Raw genomic sequence first — 20,754 nt, 5'->3', positions numbered from 1 at the left:
TTACATTCATGCATGCCACCATTACATCCTTGTATGTTATCATTACATCCATGTATGCCAACATTTCATCGATGTATGCACACATAACATTCATGTATGCTACCAATACATTCATCCATGCCGCCATTACATCCATGTATGCCACCATTACATCCATGTATGTCACCATTACATCCATGTATGGCAAAATTACATCCATGTATGGCAACATTACATCCTTGTATGCCAACATTACATCCATGTATGCCACCATTACACCCATGTATGTCACCATTACATCCATGTATGCCACCATTACATCCTTGTATGCCAACATTACATCCATGTATGCCACCATTACTTCCATGTATGCAACCATTACACCCATGTATGTCACCCTTACATCCATGTATGTCACCATTACATCCATGTATGCCACAATTACATTCATGCATGCCACCATTACATCCTTGTATGTTACCGTTACATCCATGTATGCCAACATTACATCCATGTATGTCACCATTACATCCATGTATGCCACAATTTCATCGATGTATGCCAACATAACATTCATGTATGCCACCAATACATTCATGCATGCCACCATTACATCCATGTATGCCACCATTACATCCATGTATGTCACCATTACATCCATGTATGGCAACATTACATCCATGTATGCCAACATTACATCCTTGTATGCCAACATTACATCCATGTATGCCACCATTACACACATGTATGTCACCATTACATCCATGTATGCCAACATTACATCCTTGTATGCCAACATTACATCCATGTATGCCACCATTACTTCCATGTATGCCACCATTACACCCATGTATGTCACCATTACATTCATTTACGCCACAATTACATCCATGTATGCCAATATAACATCCACGTACATGCCCCCAGGTACAAAACAGAACCTTATTTACATTTATCGCTTTTCTCAATTTTTCACAAACAACTTTTCACATGTACCAACCTTGATCTTTCTGCAAAAGATTTCACAATGCCATCTTTATGTTATCATTGTACAGAAGTCCAAGCTGATTTATTTTTGCATCAGAAAGTTTATTTAACAGCATTGTTGATTTCTTTATACTTTAGCTTCTGTCAGTTAAAAAATGTTTCTGCAAGATTAAGACAGTTTCAAAATACTTTGGTTGACACTTCCTCAAAGATATTTTATCTGCTAGCTGCTGTGAGTGAATCCCTAGGTATTGCTAAATCACTGAGGTCATGTTGACATGTTGACAACAAAGGAATCTCAAATGGAGATCTCAAGTAATAAGTGTCCCTTGAGAGATAAATGTACATGTTGTTTATGTTATCGCTGGGTGTATGCCAACGAACCTCCCAAGTATGCCAACATAACATTCATGTATGCCAACAGAACATCAATATATGCCAACATCACATCCATGTATGCCAACAAAATATATATGTATGCCAACATAACATTCATGTATGCCACCATTACATCCATGTATACCAACATTACATCCCTGTATGCCACAATTACATCCATTTTTGCCACCATTACACCCATGTATGCAACCATTACATCCATGTAGTCCACCATTACATCCATGTGTGCCAACATTACATCCATGTATGCCACCATTATATCCATGTGTGCCAACATAACATCCATGTATAACAACATAACATCCATGTGTGCCAACATAACATCCATGTATACCACCATTACATCAATGTATGCCACCTTTACATCCACGTATGACACCATTACATCCACGTATGACATCATTACATCCATGTATGCAACAATTACATCCATGTAGTCCACCATTACATCCATGTAGTCCCCCATTACATCCATGTATGCCAACATTACATCCATGTAGTCCACCATTACATCCATGTATGCCAACATTACATCCATGTATGCAACCATTATATCCATGTGTGCCAACACAACATCCATGTGTGCCACCATTACATCCATGTATGCCAACATTACATCCATGTGTGCCAACATAACATCCATGTATACCAACATAACATCCATATGTGACACCATTACATCATTTTAAACCAACATTACAACCATGTATGCCACCATTACACCCATGTATGCTACCATTACATCCATGTATGCCACCATTACATCCATGTGTGCCAACATAACATCCATGTATACCAACATAACATCCATATGTGACACCATAACATCCTGGTATGCCACCATTACATCCATGTATGCAACCATTACACGCATGAGTGCCAACATTACATCCATGTGTACCACCATTATATCCATGTATACCGCCATTACATCCATGTATACCACCATTACATCCACGTATACCACCATTACATCCATGAATGCCAACATTACACCCATGTGTGCCAACATTATATGAATGTGCGCCAACATTACATCCATGTGTGCCAACATTACATCCATGTATGCCACCATTACGTCCATGTGTCCCAACATTACATCCATGTATGCCACCATAACATCCATGTATGCCAACATTACAACCATGTGAACCAACATTACATCCATGTGTGCCAACATTACATCCAAGTGTGCCAACATTACACCCATGTATGCCACCATTACATCCTTGTATGCCAACATTACATCCATGTATGCCACCATTACATCCATGTATGCCAACATTATATCCATGTGTGCCAACACAACATCCATGTATGTCAACATTACATCCATGTATGCCACCGTCACATCCATGTGTGCCAACATTACATCCATGTATGCCACCATTACATCCATGTATGCCACCATTACATCCATGTATGCCACCATTACATCCATGTATGCCAACATTACACACATTTATGCCAACATTACATCCTTGTATGCTATCATTACATCCATGTATGCCAAAATTACACCCATGTATGCCACAATTACATCCATGTATGCAACCATTACACCCATGTGTGCCACCATTACATCCATGTGTGGCAACATTACATCCATGTATGCCAACATTACATCCATGTATGCAACCATTACACACATGTATGCCACCATTACATCCATGTACGACACCATTACATCCATGTGTGCCAACATAACATCCATGTATGCCAACATTACTTCCATGTATGCCAACATTACATCCTTGTAAGCCAACATTACAACCATGTATCCCACCATTACACCAACATATGCCACCATTAGATCCATGTATGCCACCATTACATCCATGTGTGCCAACATAACATCCATGTGTGCCAACATTACATCAATGTATGCAACTATTACATCCATGTATGCCAACATTACATCCATGTGTGCCAACATTACACCCATGTATGCCACCATTACATCCATGTATGCCACCATTAGACCCATGTATGCCATCATTACATCCATGTATGCCACCATTACATCCATGTATGCTACCATTACATACATGTATGCCAACATTACATCCATGTGTGCCACCATTACACCCATGTGTGCCACCATTACACGCATGTGTGCCAACATTACACCCATGTATGCCACCATTACATCCATGTATGCCACCATTACACCCATGTATGCCACCATTACACCCATGTATGCCACCATTACATCCATGTGTGCCAATATTACATCCATGTGTGCCAACATTACATCCATGTATGCCACCATTACACCCATGTATGCCACCATTACATTCATGTATGCCAACATTACATCCATGTATGCCACCATTACATACATGTATACCACCATTACATCCATGTATGCCACCATTACATCCATGTATGCAACCATTACACCCATGTATGCCACCATTACATCCATGTGTGCCACCATAACAGCCATATATGCCACCATTACACCCTTGTATGCCACCATTACATCCATGTATGCCACCATTACATCCATGTATGCCACAATTAGATCCATGTATGCCAACATTACACACTTGTATGCCAACATTACATCCTTGTATGCCAACATTACATCCATGTATGCCACCATTACATCCTTGTATGCCACCATTACATCCATGTATGCAACCATTACACCCATGTGTGCCACCATTACATCCATGTGTGCCACCATTACATCCATGTATGCAACCATTACACCCATGTGTGCCACCATTACATCCATGTGTGCCAACATTACATCCTTGTAAGCCAACATTACGACCATGTATCCCACCATTACACCAATATATGCAACCATTACACCCATGTATGCCATCATTATATCCATGTATGCCAACATTACATCCATGTGTGCCAACATAACATCCATGTATGCAACCAATACATCCATGTATGCCAACATTACATCCATGTATGTCACCATTACATCCATGTATGCCACAATAACATCCATGTGTGCCAACATTACATCCATTTATGCCAACATTACATCCATGTGTGCTACCATTACACCCATGTATGCTACTATTACATCCATGTGTGCCACCATTACATCCATGTGTGCCAACATTACATCCATGTATGTCACCATTACATCCATGTATGCCACCATTACATCCATGTATGCCAACATTATATCCTTGTAAGCCAACATTAAAACCATGTATCCCACCATTACACCCATGTATGCCACCATTACATCCATGTATGCCACAATTACATCCATGTGTGCCAACATAACATCCATGTTTACCAACATAACATCCATTTGTGACACCTTAAAATCCATGTATGCGAACATTACATCCATCTATGCCACCATTACACCCATGTATGCCACCATTACATCCATGTGTGCCACCATTACACCCATGTATGCCACCATTACATTCATGTATGCCACCATTACACCCATGTATGCTATCATTACATCCATGTATGCCACCATTACATCCATGTGTGCCACCATTACACCCATGTGTGCCACCATTACACCCATGTGTGCCAACATTACATCCATGTATGCCACCATTACATCCATGTATGCAACCATTACACACATGTATGCCAACATTACATCCATGTATGCCAACATTACATCCATGTGCGCCACCATTACACCCATGTATGCAACCGTTACACCCATGTGTGCCAACATTACATCCATGTATGCCACCATTACATCCATGTATGCAACCATTACACACATGTATGCCACCATTACATCCATGTATGCCACCATTACATCCATGTGTGCCAACATAACATCCATGTATGCCAACATTACATCCATGTATGCCACCATTACATCCATGTGTGGAAACATTACATCCATGTATGCCACCATTACATCTATGTATGCCACCATTACATCCATGTATGCAACCATTACACACATGTATGCCACCATTACATCCATGTGTGCCAACATTACATCCATGTATGCCACCATTACATCCATGTGTGCCAACATAACATCCATGTATACCAACATTACACCCATGTATGCAACCATTACACCCATGTATGCCAACATTACATCCATGTATGTCACCATTACATCCATGTATGCCACCATTACATCCATGTGTGCCAACATTACATCCATGTATGCCACCATTACATCCATGTATGCAACCATTACATCCACGTATGCCAACATTACATCCATGTGTGACACCTTAACATCCATGTATGCCACAATTACTTCCATGTATGCCACCATTACACCCTTGTGTGCCACCATTACATCCATGTGTACCAACATTATATCTATGTATGTCACCATTACATCCATGTATGCCACCATTACATGCATGTGTACCAACATTACATCCATGTATGCCAACATTACATCCTTGTAAGCCAACATTACAACCATGTATCCCACCATTACACCAATGTATGCCACCATTACATCCATGTATGCCACCATTACATCCATTTATGCCAACATAACATCCATATATACCAACATAACATCCATGTGTGACACCTTAACATCCATGTATGCAACAATTACATCCATGTATGCAACCATTACACCCATGTATGCCACCATTACATCCATGTGTTCCACCATTACACCCATGTATGCCACCATTACATCCATGTATGCCACCATTACTCCCATGTATGCCATCATTACATCCATGTATGCCACCATTACACCCATGTTTGCTAGCATTACATCCATGTATGCCAACATTACACCCATGTATGCTATCATTACATCCATGTATGCCACCATTGCACCCATGTATGCTATCATTACATTCATGTATGCCACCATTACACCCATGTGTGCCACCATTACACCCATGTATGCCACCATTACACCCATGTGTGCCAACATTACATCCATGTGTGCCACCATTACATCCATGTATGCCAACATTACATCCATGTGTGCCACCATTACACCCATGTGTGCCACCAATACACGCATGTGTGACAACATTACACCCATGTATGCCACCATTACATCCATGTATGTCACCATTACATCCATGTATGCAAAAATTACATTCTATGTATGCCACCATTACATCCATGTATGCCACCATTACATCCATGTAAGCCAACATTACATCCATGTAGTCCTCCATTACATCAGTGTATGCCAAAATAACAATCTTGTTTGCCACCATTACATCCATGTATGCCACCATTACATCCATGTATGCCACCATTACATCCATGTGTGCCAACATTACATCCATATATGCCAACATTACATCCATGTAGTCCACCATTACATCCATGTATGCCACCATTACATCCATGTATGCCACAATTGCATCCATGTATGCCACCATTACATCCATGTATGCCACCATTACATCCATGTATGCCATCATTACATCCATGTATGCCACCATTACTCCCATGTATGCCATCATTACATCCATGTATGCCACCATTACACCCATGTATGCTAGCATTACATCCATGTATGCCACCATTACATCCATGTGTGCCACCATTATACCCATGTCTGCCACCATTACACCCATGTGTGCCACCATTACACGCATGTGTGCCAACATTACACCCATATATGCCACCATTACATCCAAGTATGCCACCATTACATCCATGTATGCCAAAATTACATTCTATGTATGCCACCATTACATCCATGTATGCCAACGTTACATCCATGTATGCCAACATTACATCCATGTAGTCCTCCATTACATCAGTGTATGCCACAATTACATCCATGTATGCCACCATTACATCCATGTATGCCACGATTACATCCATGTATGCCACCATTACATCCATGTAAGCCAACATTACATCCATGTAGTCCTCCATTACATCAGTGTATGCCAAAATTACAATCTTGTTTGCCACCATTACATCCATGTATGCCACCATTACATCCATGTATGCCACCATTACATCCATGTGTGCCAACATTACATCCATATATGCCAACATTACATCCATGTAGTCCACCATTACATCCATGTATGCCACCATTACATCCATGTATGCCACAATTGCATCCATGTATGCCATCATTACATCCATGTATGCCACCATTACTCCAATGTATGCCATCATTACATCCATGTATGCCACCATTACACCCATGTATGCTAGCATTACATCCATGTATGCCACCATTACATCTATGTGTGCCACCATTATACCCATGTGTGCCACCATTACACCCATGTGTGCCACCATTACACGCATGTGTGCCAACATTACACCCATATATGCCACCATTACATCCAAGTATGCCACCATTACATCCATGTATGCCAAAATTACATTCTATGTATGCCACCATTACATCCATGCATAACACCATTACATCCATGCATACCACCATTACATCCATGCATACCACCATTACACCCATGTATACCACCATTACACCCATGTATACCACCATTACATCCATGTAGTCCTCCATTACATCCATGTAGTCCTCCATTACATCAGTGTATGCCACAATTACATCCATGTATGCCACCATTACATCCATGTATGCCACCATTACATCCATGTAGTCCACCATTACATCCATGTATGCCACCATTACATCCATGTATGCCACAATTGCATCCATGTATGCAACATTAGATCCATGTATGCCACCATTACATCCATGTATGCCACCATTACATCCATGTATGCCACCATTACATCCATGTATGCAACCATTACATCCGTGTATGCCAACATTACATTCTATATATGCCACCATTACATCCATGTGTGCCACCATTACATCCATGTATGCCACCATTACATCCATGTGTGCCACCATTACATCCATGTGTGCCACCATTACATCCATGTAGTCCACCATTACATCAGTGTATGCCAAGATTTCATCCTTGTTTGCCGCCATTACATCCATGTATGCCACCATTACATCCATGTATGCTACAATTGCATCCATGTATGCCACAATTGCATCCATGTATGCCATCATTACATCCATGTATGCCACCATTACTCCAATGTATGCCATCATTACATCCATGTATGCCACCATTACACCCATGTATGCTAGCATTACATCCATGTATGCCACCATTACATCTATGTGTGCCACCATTATACCCATGTGTGCCACCATTACACCCATGTGTGCCACCATTACACGCATGTGTGCCAACATTACACCCATATATGCCACCATTACATCCAAGTATGCCACCATTACATCCATGTATGCCAAAATTACATTCTATGTATGCCACCATTACATCCATGCATAACACCATTACATCCATGCATACCACCATTACATCCATGCATACCACCATTACACCCATGTATACCACCATTACACCCATGTATACCACCATTACATCCATGTAGTCCTCCATTACATCCATGTAGTCCTCCATTACATCAGTGTATGCCACAATTACATCCATGTATGCCACCATTACATCCATGTATGCCACCATTACATCCATGTAGTCCACCATTACATCCATGTATGCCACCATTACATCCATGTATGCCACAATTGCATCCATGTATGCAACATAAGATCCATGTATGCCACCATTACATCCATGTATGCCACCATTACATCCATGTATGCCACCATTACATCCATGTATGCAACCATTACATCCGTGTATGCCAACATTACATTCTATATATGCCACCATTACATCCATGTGTGCCACCATTACATCCATGTATGCCACCATTACATCCATGTGTGCCACCATTACATCCATGTGTGCCACCATTACATCCATGTAGTCCACCATTACATCAGTGTATGCCAAGATTTCATCCTTGTTTGCCGCCATTACATCCATGTATGCCACCATTACATCCATGTATGCCACAATTGCATCCATGTATGCAACATAAGATCCATGTATGCCAACATTGCACCCATGTAGTCCACCATTACATCCATGTATGCCAACATTAAATCCATGTATGCCAACATTACTCTCAGGTATGCCACCATTACATCCAGGTATGCAAACATTACACCCATGTATGCCAATATAACATCTATGTATTCCACCATTACATCCATGTAGTCCACCATTACATCCATGTTCTCCACCATTACATCCATGTGTGCCAACACTACACCCATGTATGCCAACATTACATCCATGTATGCCAACATAGCATCCATGTATGCCACCATTACATCCATGTGTGCCACCATTACAACCATGTACATGTATGCCACCATTACACCCATATAGTCCACCATTACATTGATGTAGTCCACCATTACATCCATGTATGCCACAATTACATCCATGTATGCCAACATAACATCCATGTGTGCCAACATAAGATACATGTATTTCCAATATATGTTTGGGAAGAAATGCCATCCATTCATTCATTCATTCATTCATTCATTCATTCATTCATTCATTCATTCATTCATTCATTCATTTATTCATTCATTCATACAGACACAGTGATGTAACACTTATTGAAGACATCTGAAAAATGACACTTCCCGGGGTTTTAGGGAAATGCATGGTCTTGCTGGACGTTTCTTAGGGCAGCGCATACTTACTCTTTTAGCGAATACCTGGTGTCATCACTGATCTTCAGTGATACACGCATATACCAATATTTCGCCTTTTACGCCCAATAGAATCTTGTTTCGGAACTCCACAATATGGTCAAGCAGCATTTTTTGGTGCATTCCTAGAGAAATGGTTTACAAACTAAGGGAGGGGGTAAAATGTCTGTGGTCTGTGGTGCTATGGGGTCGGTTTCAACAGCATGGGTCAACACGTGATTTGCCAAGGTCGGGACGACCATGAGTAACCAAGACCCCCGACCAAGATCGCTACATCCGACTGCGCCACCTACGTGAAAGGACGACCACAGCCACCTCAACCGCATTCCAAATAACCGGACTGCGCGGAAACTCCGACCAGAGTACGAAACCCTTTAAGAGCAGCAAGTCTACGAGCAAGACGTCCTGTTCGACGCGTCATATTGAGTCGGCAACACCGTCAACAATGACTGCATTGGTGTCGTCAACACAGGGCATGGCCTCAACTGCGATGGAGAGCTGTTTGGTTCCGCGATGAATCAAGATTTCTCCTCCCTCGAGGGATGGAAGTGCACGGGTATACAGACATCGGCGTACAGGAAGTAGATAGGTTTGATGGGTGTAGCGTTATGATGTGGGCGGATATCTCTCACCATGGCAGGACAGGTTTGGTCCATATCCAGGGCAATCTTACGGCTCAAGGATACAACAACGAAAGTTTTCTACCACATGTCCTCCCAATTGCAACCAACGGCAACGGTGTATTCCAGCAGGAAAACGCCCGACCGCATACAGCATGGATCACAAGAGCCTGTCTACACAACAACAACGTTGATGTTCTCCCCTGGCCCTCCAGATCCCCGGATTTGGACCCGTTAGAGCACCTGTTGGGTCAATTGGATAGACGGCTACGCCGACGTCAACCACAACCCCAGATGTTGCAACAGTTGTTTTTTGCGTTGCAGGCCGAGTGGGCTACCATTCCACATGATGTGATTCGCCTATTCATCTCATCCATGGGAGATGTCATGCCGCTATCGATTCCATCGGGGAACATACGCGTTATTGATGGTAGATGACCTTCAACTTGGACGTTTCCTATGTACCGATAACTGAGATGACTGCAGTAAAAAACTGTTCCCTCCACAACATGAATGTATTTTCCTACCTCACACAAATCTGGCTTTGCGTTTCTTTTTTTGTAAGAGTATATCAGCTGGCATGTTGTACACACCAAATACTGATACGTTACTATAAGCTCACGTGCAGCATACGACACCCACTGACGCGTTAATATAGGCTAGCGCGCAGTAAATAACGAACAAAGACACGTCATTATAAGCTGACACTACAACCCCAATTCAATCACGCAGGCACGTGTTATACTTCCTTGTCGTGTTGATAGAGTAAGCTAAGACCTGGAAAGAATACAATCGGTGTTTTTTGTTCCATTTCTTCTGTAACATTCTCGAAGAATGGGTTGTACTCACCTGTGATCGATTTTTGCCTTCACGTTGCTCGTATCCAGAGGAATGTCTTTGCTGACAAAGTTTCATGCACCTGCCTCAGACACGCACTGACCTGAAATATCTCCCCGTTTAAACTACTGACCTCCTTTAATTCAATAAAAACATCTCACAGATAAACTAGTCATTAATTAATGTGCACTTCGTGTCTCTTCCTGATAGTGGTTGTCTGTCCCATACCATCATGAGGTTTTATTTTTATAAATACTTCGCACCTACGTGCCTGTGTTAGACGCGACAATTTGAGGCACACTTCCAAAGGAAGACAAACGACAAGGCAAAATGATATATCAATTACACTGACCATTCATGATTCATTTCATGCGATATTATTTCTGTTGGAAATGCTGGTTGCTAACATTTCGTGGAGTACACTGATGACAATCTTCGAGAGGTGATTGTAGTTCGTTGTTAAACTCCACAGTCCATATCCAAGCTGTATCAGGGTAGCCTTTATATAATGGTATTCACTGATGGTATTTGTGTTTGGACTCAAACCCGGCTTATCAGCTTGACGAGCCATAACTTTATACATGAGACAACCCCACCACCATAATTAGAAACAGATAAACTTCAAGAAATGTGTTATTTTTAAACATTTGAATATGACAGGTTTGCATGCATGAACGTGTTCTACATGGTTTGTGTGTGGGGTGTTTATCGCTTCACTCAGCAATATTCCAGCAATGTGATAGTGGGGTACAATGTGAGAAGCACTTTGCTGGTGACCACGCCCTGGACTTTGCTGCAGCTGGAATATTGCTAAAAGAGACGTAACCCCACTCTCTCCCCAGCTGCTTGAGGCGATGTCTAACAAAAAAGCCGTTGCAGTTTTTACCGTCTATATGGAGCTAGAAATGTAACAGATGAACTTTTTTTATTTTTTTTATAGTTATTGTTGCCCCATAACAGACATGATCATGGAAATCAGTTTGAAACAGTTAAAGTAAGCAGAATGTGTGTAGGTAGAGTCACATCATCGGAATCCGATGTTTCTTCTTCTAGACATATAGATGGCCGCCCCAGTCCCCAGTACGCCCCCAACAATCACCATGGCGACACTCACGCCCACCACGACACCTGGAAGGAATAGGTACACAAGTTATAAAGGTCACATGGTGCAGACTCAGTTGATCCCACCTTAATTAAAAAGGAGTATATTATTAAACATGTTTTTTCTTCAAAGAAAATCAGTAAACGCACTATCGTGATTGTCTGGTTCATCGATCACATGATTGTCTGGATTGTTTACAGACCATCGTCACTTTGCAGAAGTACTGCTATGCGGCTGCAGACAGCTTATACTTCCTATTTTACGCAAATTGTGTGACTGGCGGGTTCTACAGCTAGGGCAGGACATGCTAGCTAACCTTTCCGCGAACACCTGTGTCATCACTGATTTTCAGTGATCCAATAATATAACTATCACAACTATTTGTCCTTTTACACCAAATGGAGATTGTTTCGGCGGATAATCGAGAACATAGGTTCTCTTGCGTTGTCGTTTCAGAAAACCTCCAGTGCCTTCATCCTTTTATTCTCCAATCAGGTTAAATCTCACGAACAGGGATGCTATGATATACTCATGATTGTTATTATACAATTTCCATTGATATTGTAACATGTGAATGTATCTTGCTAGAAATTTAGTTTACATTTGAAGACAATGTAATGACATGTGGAATGGTGCAAACCGAAAAGTGAAAAAAAAAATTACGCCCGTTTTCTTATGTTCATGACAAGTATGTTTGAAACATGTAAATGTTGATTAATTATGTTTCTTTTTTTTGCGGTTTATAAGTTAGATGAAACATTTACCCTCGTCCCTGACGCCCCCCCCCCCCCCCCCCCCCCCCCCCCCCCCACCCGATTTTATCCCTTGGATTCAGGTTTTAAATCGCATTAAACCCAATAACCTGTTTTTTCATATACGTCAAATATCTGAACGTTTTTGATTAATCGCGTGTACAACTGGAAAACTCTAAAGGTCTTCTTCGTGCTTCTACATCGACAAAACACACCCCACTGCCATGGCAACATTTTTTGCCGATCTTTGTAATATCTGCAATTCAAGCTTCTTACAGCCAAACCGGCGTCTGAGATATTAGGTTATACCTTGATGTACCTGTCGACTTGAGTGAGTGAATGTGGTTTTACGCCGCCTTTAGCAATATTCCAACAGTATCGCAGCAGGGGACACCAGAAATGGGCTTCACAAACTGTACCCATGCCGGGAATCGCACCCGGGTCTTGACGAGCGCAAGCTTTAACCACTGTGGAGTAGTCAAGTGGTCACACAGAGAGCCCAGGTTCGAGCGGCGTAAAACCATGCTCACTCACTCGATAGATCAATGTATTCATAGGCAAGTTGTCGTGTGGATAGGCCTAGTAATTTTGAAGCATGTAGTAGCATTAGATACCTGATTTACTTATTGTTTTGACCAATAATAAGCAAGCATTCGTCAGTGTCATGGAAGAGTTTACTGATATTGCCCAGTGGAGTTTGTTATTAACCGACTCTTCATACACGTGAGTGATACTGTTTCTCTACAGCTGGGTATTAACACAAGCTTCAATCAGTCGACTCCTTACCTGTTTTGTATCCTGCATGGCCGTATCCACACAGAATATTTGCCAACGAAGAACCATATAGACCTGGTGTTGTTATATGGAGTTTTGCTGTTGTTGGTTTGAGACCCTGACCATGTGAGCTCCTCCCAGGGCGGGGCACGGGGGTGGTCGAAGCTTTAGTCGCCTTCCCCGAAGGTTTTGTTTGTGGGACTCCAGTTGTCACAATTTTCGTGGGTTTTAATACTTTTGATGTTGTCCGTGTTGTTGGTGATGGAGATTTAGTGGCTGATGCGGCTGGTGATGTTGTTGCTGATATTGCGGTCGTTTTACCTTCCTCTGTAATGTCACGGAATGACTTAGGTAGAGCTGCAATTGCCTACGAAAGGGACATAAATACATTTAAAATTTTAAAAATCAATTCCTATGAATGTTCACTTCTATATTGAGGTTGTGTATGTTTCTTTGTTGTTTAATGCCGCAATCTGCAATATTCCAGCATTATGACGGCGGACCGTAAATAATCGAACCTGGACCAGATAATCCAATGATTGAAATCACAAGCATCCATCAAAGCAATTGGGGTACGATGACATGCATCAACCAAGTCGGCGAGCTTGGCCATCCGAATCGAACACACGCTACTGGCGTGACTGACACAGTTTTAATCGCCAGGTTACCCAACATACCCCAAGGTATTATTAAACGATAATATTAACCTTTACTTAGAAGTGAGTTAGTATTTTGGGTTTAAGGCCGCTTTTAACATTAATCCAGTGATATCTTATCGCGGCGTGTCAGCCCAATATGGGAGGAAAGCCTGAAGTGATGCAGTTCTCAGACGTTTACCACTTAGGTGAAAGCCACAAGCACGGGTATGGTGCTGACAAACCTAGAAACATAATCGGGGCGAACCGGGATTCGAATCCACAAGCAAAGGTTTCTGACGTGCCCAAGAGACGCAGCTCTGCGCAGGGAACTGAGTCGCTGTTGACGACCCGACCACCTTTCCCGATGTAGTTATGTACCATTGTGAACACCTTCGTAATATACAAAGGACGAGGAACCGTTGTGTATTATGTTATAATGTTGCGACAATAATGATAGAGTATTGCGCCGTTGTTCTCGCAGCTGCTTCTTGTTATCTATCTATTTTAGAGCATAGCCACATACTTGAGTTGCAAGAAGAGCATATCAGTATAGGTAGTAAACAGCTCGCGACAACGTCTCTATTCATTTCCATTCACGGTCATCGAAACCACAGACTAGGCAGGCGTCTGTGCAATTCTCGAGCAGCAGTGTACATTGGGATATAACTTTTTACACGTGACCAAAATGATGAGCGCACATTGGATGAGAGCATTTCACTGGGGTCCTATTCGTTGCGAATATATTCAAACACGACAGTACTAACCTCAACGTAACTGCCAAATACTGCTTGAATCATGAAAGCATGGTCCTTAATAAGTTGCGCAAGTTTTGCGACAGCACTGTCGAGCGACGTCTCTGTGATGTTGACGTTCACGTCCCCTTCGATAGGCGCAGTGCCCAGCAAGGTGAATCTCACGCTGACGGTGGTGGTGAAATTTATCTGAACAATGCAAATGTAATAGCTTAAATTAGATGGGAAAAGTGTAGAGGGACGTGTGTCACATGTCGGTGACATATCTGTGCTTTATGTTAGAATATAAAATATTAAATTTGAAACCTTATTTTTTTCAAATGTGTAAATGACGACGGTTTAGCAATTGCAATTATCAGCCAATGACTTCACTGGTGCTGCGTTAATAACATATAAGCTTGGCCTGCTAAAGACTGGGTTTTCTACCATACGCCATGGAACATCCGGTGTTCGTAACATGGAGTGATGAAAAGGAAAACGCTAACTGCCAGTCAATTTTAAAACATGTCACACTATACCATAATATTTTTTTACTTTTGACCAGGTCATGTCTCGTCTTTTTATCACACGAGAAACACTTACCTGTAGGTGAATAATATTAATGCGGAGAGGTGAGACAATGAGAAACACTTACCTGCAGGTGAATGTCATTAATGCGGAGTGGTGAGACAATGAGAAACACTTTTCAAGTAGCTGAATAATATTAATGCGGAGAGGTGAGACAATGAGAAACACTTACCTGTAGCTCAATGTCATTTATGCGGAGTGGTGAGACAATGAGAAACACTTTTCGAGTAGGTGAATAATATTAATGCGGAGTGGTGAGACAATGAGAAACACTTACCTGTAGCTAAATGTCAACTATGTGGAGTGGTGAGACAATGAGAAACACTTTTGAGTAGCTGAATAATATTAATGCGGAGAGGTGAGACAATGAGAAACACTTACCTGTAGCTCAATGTCATTTATGCGGAGTGGTGAGACAATGAGAAACACTTACCTGTAGCTCACTGTCATTGATGCGGAGTGTTGAGACAATGAGAAACACTTACCTGTAGCTCAATGTCATTTATGTGGAGTGGTCAGACAATGAGAAACACTTTTCGAGTAGCTGAATAATATTAATGCGGAGAGGTGAGACAATGAGAAACACTTACCTGTAGCTGACTGTCATTTATGCGGAGTGGTGAGACAATGAGAAACACTTTTGAGTAGCTGAATAATATTAATGCAGAGAGGTGAGACAATGAGAAACACTTACCTGTAGCTCAATGTCATTTATGCGGAGTGGTGAGACAATGAGAAACACTTACCTGTAGCTCACTGTCATTGATGCGGAGTGTTGAGACAATGAGAAACACTTACCTGTAGCTCAATGTCATTTATGTGGAGTGGTGAGACAATGAGAAACACTTTTCGAGTAGCTGAATAATATTAATGCGGAGAGGTGAGACAATGAGAAACACTTACCTGTAGCTGACTGTCATTTATGCGGAGCGGTGAGACAATGAGAAACACTTTTCGAGTAGCTGAATAATATTAATGCGGAGAGGTGAGACAATGAGAAACACTTACCTGTAGCTCAATGTCATTTATGCGGAGTGGTGAGACAATGAGAAACACTTTTGAGTAGCTGAATAATATTAATGCGGAGAGGTGAGACAATGAGAAACACTTACCTGTAGCTCAATGTCATTTATGCGGAGTGGTGAGACAATGAGAAACACTTTTCGAGTAGCTGAATAATATTAATGCGGAGAGGTGAGACAATGAGAAACACTTACCTGTAGCTCAATGTCATTTATGCGGAGTGGTGAGACAATGAGAAACACTTTTGAGTAGCTGAATAATATTAATGCGGAGAGGTAAGACAATGAGAAACACTTACCTGTAGCTCAATGTCATTTATGCGGAGTGGTGAGACAATGAGAAACACTTTTCGAGTAGCTGAATAATATTAATGCGGAGAGGTGAGACAATGAGAAACACTTACCTGTAGCTCAATGTCATTTATGCGGAGTGGTGAGACAATGAGAAACACTTTTCGAGTAGCTGAATAATATTAATGCGGAGAGGTGAGACAATGAGAAACACTTACCTGAAGTTGAATGTTATTAATGCAGAGAGGAGAGACAATGAGAAACACTTACCTGCAGGTGAATGTCATTAATGCAGAGAGGTGAGACAATGAGAAACACTTACCTGAAGGTAAATGTCATTTATGCGGAGAGGTGAGACAATGAGAAACACTTACCTGAAGGTGAATGTCATTAATGCGGACAGGTGAGACAATGAGAAACACTTACCTGAAGGTGAATGTCATTTATGCGGAGAGGTGAGACAATGAGAAACACTTACCTGAAGGTGAATGTCATTTATGCGGAGAGGTGAGACAATGAGAAACACTTACCTGAAGGCGAATGTCATTTATGTGGAGTGGTGAGACAATGAGAAACACTTACCGGAAGGTGAATGTCATTTATGCGGAGAGGTGAGACAATGAGAAACACTTACCTGAAGGTGAATGTCATTTATGCGGAGAGGTGAGACATTGAGGGAATCTTGTAAGGCTGAGAGTGTGTCATGTTTAAACGTCTCTCTGCTGGAGGATATCTGGGAACTGTAGGACCCTGTGGAGAATGAAATATTTGTTTGTTGTGTTATTTGGGTGGCTTTTTCGTAATCAGCAGTATTCCAGCTGTATGGCGGTGTTCTGCAAAGAAGTGAGTCCAGACCATCCAGTGATTGACATCATGAGCATGGATCCACGCAATTGGGCGACGATAACATGCATGAAACAAGTCAGCGAGCCTGACCACCCGATCAGTAAAGTCGCCTCTTATGACAAGCAGAAGTTACTGGACAGATATATTCTCACCGAAATGTTTCCACGCAAAACACAAAAACATATGGACATGCATGTAGTGTGAAAAAACTTTGAATTATTTGACACATATTAATACTAATTTTATTACGTAATTATATCCAATGGTTTTATATATACCGATGGCCAGGACAGCAAGTATTTCAAGTTTACGTTAACTTCAACGGGAAACAAACTTCAAATTCGTCATGACAATCATGAGATGTGTGTCACGCGCTGTCCAGCCTTCGCTCTATGTTAATCAAACCGAAAGTTCAATAACACAAAAGAGCTGCAAAATCTAAATCATGAACATTCTGGATTGTCCAGTATATAATATCTCCCTTCCATCACGATCAATGATCTGGTCCCTTTCGCCGCATTAAGCTCGTTTTGAGCCCTATTGGAATGACACGGCACTTAAATGGGTATACAGGGGCGGTCGGGTAGCCTAGTGGTTTAAGTGTTCCCTCGTCACACTGAAAACCCGGGTTCGATTCCCGACATGGGTACATTGTGTGAAGCCCATTTCTGGTGTCCCTCGCCGTGATATTTCTGGAATATTGCTAAAAGCTGCGTAAGACCATAATCACTCACTCAACAAAATGCATTTCCAATCAAATTATACGGTTTGTCGATGATTGCAACAAGCGAACGATACTAGCACTCGACTCGCCGAGCCGTCTCAAACACAACTGTAAACACATAGTAGCATAAAGACTTTGTTCCCCTTTTCCCCACAGCCATGAAGACAAAGGCGACAACTACTCATCATTTAATGACAGTCCTCCGGATACTTACTTTGCATTATATACTTCAAGCCTCTGCCATTACATACTTACTAACTAACTTACTACCCACCAGGAATTGAAAACTGTAGAATCCTCTTCTCTTGACCCCTGTAGCATGAGCGGATGTCCCAGCTCAGGAGGTTGGGCCTAGCCTGGATGAAGTTGTAGATGTTGTACGTGTACTTGACGTTGTACTGCAACCACAAGAGGGAATGTCTCAGTCTGAGTAGACTAGTTGTAAGAAGTCCCCAGCAACTCCAAGTCGTAAGAGGCGATTCAACATTGTCCCCACCCACACCCACACCCCCACACCCAACCACCCCCTCATCCCCACCCACACCCACACCCACACCCACACCCACACCCCCAACCACCCCCACACCCCCACCCACACCCACACACCCACCCACACCCACACCCCCACACCCAACCACCCCCACACCCCCACCCACACCCACACCCACACCCACACACCCACCCACATCCACACACCCACACCCAACCATCCCCACACCCCCACCCACACCCACACACCCACCCACACCCACACCCACACCCACACCCACACCCACACCCACACACGCCTGAACTAACTAAGCAGACACGAGACTAAGCATGAAACTCACTCACTCAGCAAGGTAGTACTTATGCAAGATAAAAGGTGCACAACTCCCTGCAGACATGCTGAGATATTGATCAAGGGGGCGTTTAACGCAACTCACTCACTCGCTCAGCAAGGCACCACACACAATACTTATGCAAGATAAAGGGGCACAACTCACTGCAGACATGCTGAGATATTGATCAAGGGGGCGTTTAACGCAACTCACTCACTCGCTCAGCAAGGCACCAAACACAATACTTATGAAAGATAAAGGGGCACAACTCACTGCAGACATGCTGAGATATTGATCAAGGGGGCGTTTAACGCAACTCACTCACTCGCTCAGCAAGGCACCACACACAATACTTATGCAAGATAAAGGGGCACAACTCACTGCAGACATGCTGAGATATTGATCAAGGTGGCGTTTAACGCAACTCACTCACTCGCTCAGCAAGGCACCAAACACAATACTTATGAAAGATAAAGGGGCACAACTCACTGCAGACATGCTGAGATATTGATCAAGGGGGCGTTTAACGCAACTCACTCACTCGCTCAGCAAGGCACCACACACAATACTTATGCAAGATAAAGGGGCACAACTCCCTGCAGACATGCTGAGATATTGATCAAGGTGGCGTTTAACGCAACTCACTCACTCGCTCAGCAAGGCACCACACACAATACTTATGCAAGATAAAGGGGCACAACTCACTGCAGACATGCTGAGATATTGATCAAGGGGGCGTTTAACGCAACTCACTCACTCGCTCAGCAAGGCACCACACACAATACTTATGCAAGATAAAGGGGCACAACTCACTGCAGACATGCTGAGATATTGATCAAGGGGGCGTTTAACGCAACTCACTCACTCGCTCAGCAAGGCACCACACACAATACTTATGTAAGATAAAGGGGCACAACTCACTGCAGACATGCTGAGATATTGATCAATGTGGCGTTTAACGCAACTCACTCACTCGCTCAGCAAGGCACCACACACAATACTTATGCAAGATAAAGGGGCACAACTCGCTGCAGACATGCTGAGATATTGATCAAGGTTGTGTTTAACGCA

At 42.4% G+C, this 20,754-nt stretch overlaps 1 protein-coding gene across 1 annotated transcript in view; it reads right to left on the bottom strand.

Annotated features, from left to right (window-relative positions):
• Positions 1-12,347: 12,347 nt before the first annotated feature.
• LOC139460830 (uncharacterized) overlaps positions 12,348-20,754 on the bottom strand; it is a 38,162-nt gene continuing 29,755 nt past the window's right edge. The window contains exons 23-27 of the mRNA XM_071242303.1: positions 19,137-19,260; positions 17,927-18,042; positions 15,425-15,601; positions 14,035-14,389; positions 12,348-12,522 (exon numbers count right to left, since the gene is read on the bottom strand). Coding sequence (XP_071098404.1) covers positions 12,419-12,522; positions 14,035-14,389; positions 15,425-15,601; positions 17,927-18,042; positions 19,137-19,260 — 876 coding nt within the window. The 3' untranslated portion in view covers positions 12,348-12,418. The remainder of the gene's footprint in view (positions 12,523-14,034; positions 14,390-15,424; positions 15,602-17,926; positions 18,043-19,136; positions 19,261-20,754) is intronic.

The sequence above is a fragment of the Haliotis cracherodii genome, unplaced genomic scaffold, assembly GCF_022045235.1.
Source record: "Haliotis cracherodii isolate W230 unplaced genomic scaffold, xgHalCrac1.p SCAF_14, whole genome shotgun sequence".
Classification (NCBI taxonomy): domain Eukaryota; kingdom Metazoa; phylum Mollusca; class Gastropoda; order Lepetellida; family Haliotidae; genus Haliotis; species Haliotis cracherodii.
Note: the sequence above shows the minus strand (reverse complement) of the source record. Positions and strands in the feature narration are given on the sequence as shown.